The sequence below is a fragment of the Ixodes scapularis genome, unplaced genomic scaffold, assembly GCF_016920785.2.
Source record: "Ixodes scapularis isolate PalLabHiFi unplaced genomic scaffold, ASM1692078v2 PGA_scaffold7__128_contigs__length_106722199, whole genome shotgun sequence".
Taxonomy (NCBI): Eukaryota; Metazoa; Arthropoda; class Arachnida; order Ixodida; family Ixodidae; genus Ixodes; species Ixodes scapularis.
The window spans coordinates 20,849,411-20,852,855 of NW_024609882.1; the positions used below are offsets into that span (position 1 = coordinate 20,849,411).

Genomic DNA, 3,445 nt, shown 5'->3' on the forward strand with positions numbered 1-3,445 from the left:
TCGTCTGCGTGACTGAGAAATGTTCCAATGTGCCTAGTACGTACAAATTATTCGTGAAATTTGCTCTTATAATCGAGAGCAGAGAGAAAATGCACTCGCTTTTTCCCATAGAAATGCATTACCGGAAGTCAATTTCTGACTGCATGCTGTCTGCTTCAATTTGCAACAGCACACTAGCGCCAGCTGAGCCTCTAGCGTTTATTGTAATAAATCTATGGCTGCCGCTTCCGTGGACTGTCACAGTGTAGAGCGACCTGCAGCAGAACAGGCGTCTGCCACACATACCACAGCTGTTGGGACGCCGCCAGGATCGCGACCGGCGACAGCATGACACTTCTATGACGTCATCGGGTGGAAATCGAGGGATCACTTTTTTAGACGCGGTAAACACACCAGTCGGAGACGCGTTCCAGGCACCATAGTTGTACTACACTTGCTAAATGTCTCATCTACAGTGGGTATACAATGTCGCCGTGTTCGGGCAGACTAACCTCGCGCTTTATAAACAACAAACGACTATTTACTTTTACCAGCTTCCTATATCCTTTGATATCAATCACTCTCATGGCTGCTGCGATCGGTGTCGAAGAGTTCGACGAAGCGAGCGATGCCGTAGACGTCATCGTCTGGAAATCGCCCGCTCAAAACGCGGGAGGTAAACAAGGAAGCCGAAGCACGAGACGAGATCCATGTCTGCGAGTGTGCGCAAGGAAACGCCGCGCGTTAGGCGGATGACGTCACCGATTCACCCCTCCCCCCCCCCCCCCCCCCCGCCAAAAAAACAAAACAAAAAAACATGACGGCATTTTTGAATAATATGAATCCGGGGTTCCCGCATATAAAACGGTTAATCCACGAAACTATCAGAAACTATGGAAACAAAATGGGCCATAGTAGTATAGTTATCGGCGTATCAGGCATGTAGCCAGGGGAGAAGGGGGGGGGGGGGGGGGCATAGGGCCCGCCCCCCCCCCCCGAAATCTTTTACTTTGCTGGGCCTTCTCTCCCCCTCCCCCTCATACAGCATTTTGTAATCCCCCCCCCCCCCCCCCCCCCCGAATCAAAATCCTGGCGACGTGCCTGTCTCGTATATTTTATTTTATCGTGCCCCTTAAGCTCAAACGAAGTATGGACTTTTTCAGCGCTTATCACCCGGGCGAAAAATTCCGAGTCCCAGAGGTGTGCATGCATGAGCAGCGTAACAGAGCTACAGCGCATGCTCAAAAGGCAGCCTAGCAGACAAAGGAAAAATGGTAGCGCACCAGGAGGCGGTTCCCCCCTTCTCCCCAAACCCGAGTGTTCCGTTTTCTACTCCAATTCCTACCTACACAGACTGGAACGCCTCGTGTCCGGTCATTGTGCCGGATGCTCGGCATCAGGCACAATGACAACAAAAACAAAAGTACAAGTAAACATAAGCTGGCCATAAGGGGGCGAGGGCTACAGATAGCGCCGCAAGTGAGATTATTGTCAAACAAAAGGGCGAATACAAAGCCTGCGTTGGGTCGGCTGTATCTACAATGTCGGTGGCTTGCCACGCGACCTCATTGATGAAATGAAGCAATTGCAATCAAATAACACACACACACAAAAAAGTGAACGTTATTTATGGCCGCGTCCGTGCACAGCTGCCGAAAAGTCCCTCAACAGTTCGGACTGCTGGCGTTTCAGAGGTGCACAATCTTCTCTAAAGCTCTGTTGTTTGAGCGTACGGATCAGCGCGGAATAAATTATCTCACGCGCCCCTATCTTCTTTCCCACTGGGTAACATACTCTCCACTACGCTTGCATGACCCCTACGAGCTGCTCGCGGCTTAGCCCTCTCAGGAGTAGTTTACCCATACCGTGGGTCACGGACGCCACGTGCACGGTCCTATACTTTTTATTCCTACCAAGGACGTCGCCAGAGATCGAGAATGACTTAAAGGCACGCGCGATCAGTTAACGGTCATTTCATGGCCAGAGAGCAGCCGCGTCGAGACTCAACGGGAAAGACCGGCGGATTGTGAAGTCGACAGAAGCCACCCCAGCAGCCCTGCGACCGGCAGACCGCAATGGCGTCGACGACGACGACCAGACTGGTCGCCGGAGTGAGTGAGAAGTTCGCCTACCTGGCATCTTTGCGGGACCCAAGGACCGCCGGTTGGAGCCTCACGGCGGACCTGAGGTTCATGTTGCCAGTGTGTCTCGGCTACCTTTACGTGGTGAAGATAGCGGGTCCGCGGTGGATGATGAACCGGAAGCCCTACAACCTCAAGGCGGCCATCATGGGCTACAACGTGTTCCAGGTGATTGCGAACGCTTTCTTTTTCGTGCAGTACACGCGTCTCACGTACTTCGGTGGTAACTACAACCTGTTCTGCCAGGGCATTGACTACTCTCTGAACGAGAACGAGTTGCGCATTCTTCGAATTTCGTGGTGGTACCTCTTTGTGCGGATCGCCGACTTCATGGACACTTTCTTCTTTGTGGCGACGAAGAAGTTCTCTCACATCACGTACCTGCACGTCGTTCACCACTTTCTGGTCGTGCTCAACGGCTGGGTCTACCTCGCCTTCGGAGCTAGCGGTCAGCTCATCATGGTCCTGTGCCTCAACACTCTCGTGCACGTCGTGATGTATGGTTACTACCTGCTCTCCTCACTCGGGCCCAGCATTCAGAAGTACCTTTGGTGGAAGCGGTACCTCACCAGGTTGCAGATCTTCCAGATCGTCTTCCTAACGCTGCACGGATGCATTCCTCTCTTTTACGATTGTGGATACCCCAGAGCGCTCCTGCTGCTCGCCCTTCCACAATCTCTGGTGGTTCTTGCGCTCTTTGTCAACTTCTACATTCGGTCGTACACGGGCAAACCTGACCTTTGCATTTCTCAAACAGGCAAAGAGCAATAAAGGACTATATAAGTAATTAATTTAGCGTGTTGTTTTGTGCCTGTGTGACCGCGTGGCGAGTTTTGGATTGGCTTTGGAAAAATAAAGTGGAATCGGTAGGAATGTGGAAAAGGATGTTGTTCCCTGGGATAAGGGATGGGTAATATTTCAAGTACAAGTATTTAAAGTACGCATTTAAAATACATTGAGTATTTTGTATTTCGTACTTATTTACATAATGCATTTGGCAACTGTATTTGAATACTGAAAATGTAGGGATTCAAGTACATGTATCTCAAATACTGCCCAAAATACAATTTTGGGCACTGTTCTTTGCAATCAAACGAGCTCTTGGGAAATCATCGCGATGGAAGTCATATGCAAAGAGCGTAAAACTTGCTGCGCTTTGCTCGTAATAAATGTCGAAGAGAGAAAGGAAGAGTATAAACAAGGAATGAACGGAATGAGTACAGTTACTGACTTTTTAGGTGAGCCATATAATTTTTTATTTTTTAAACACGTCGCTTTTACGAAATGTTGTTGAACAGGCTTTGATGCATCAACTCAGCCTTTGA

The 3,445-nt window shown here is 49.8% G+C and overlaps 1 protein-coding gene across 1 annotated transcript; it reads left to right on the forward strand.

Moving 5' to 3' along the window:
• Positions 1-2,054: 2,054 nt before the first annotated feature.
• Positions 2,055-2,891, forward strand: LOC8028351 (elongation of very long chain fatty acids protein AAEL008004-like). The gene has a single exon (XM_002410915.4). The coding sequence runs from the start codon at positions 2,055-2,057 to the stop codon at positions 2,889-2,891; it is 837 nt and encodes a 278-aa protein (XP_002410960.4).
• The last annotated feature ends 554 nt before the right edge of the window (positions 2,892-3,445 follow it).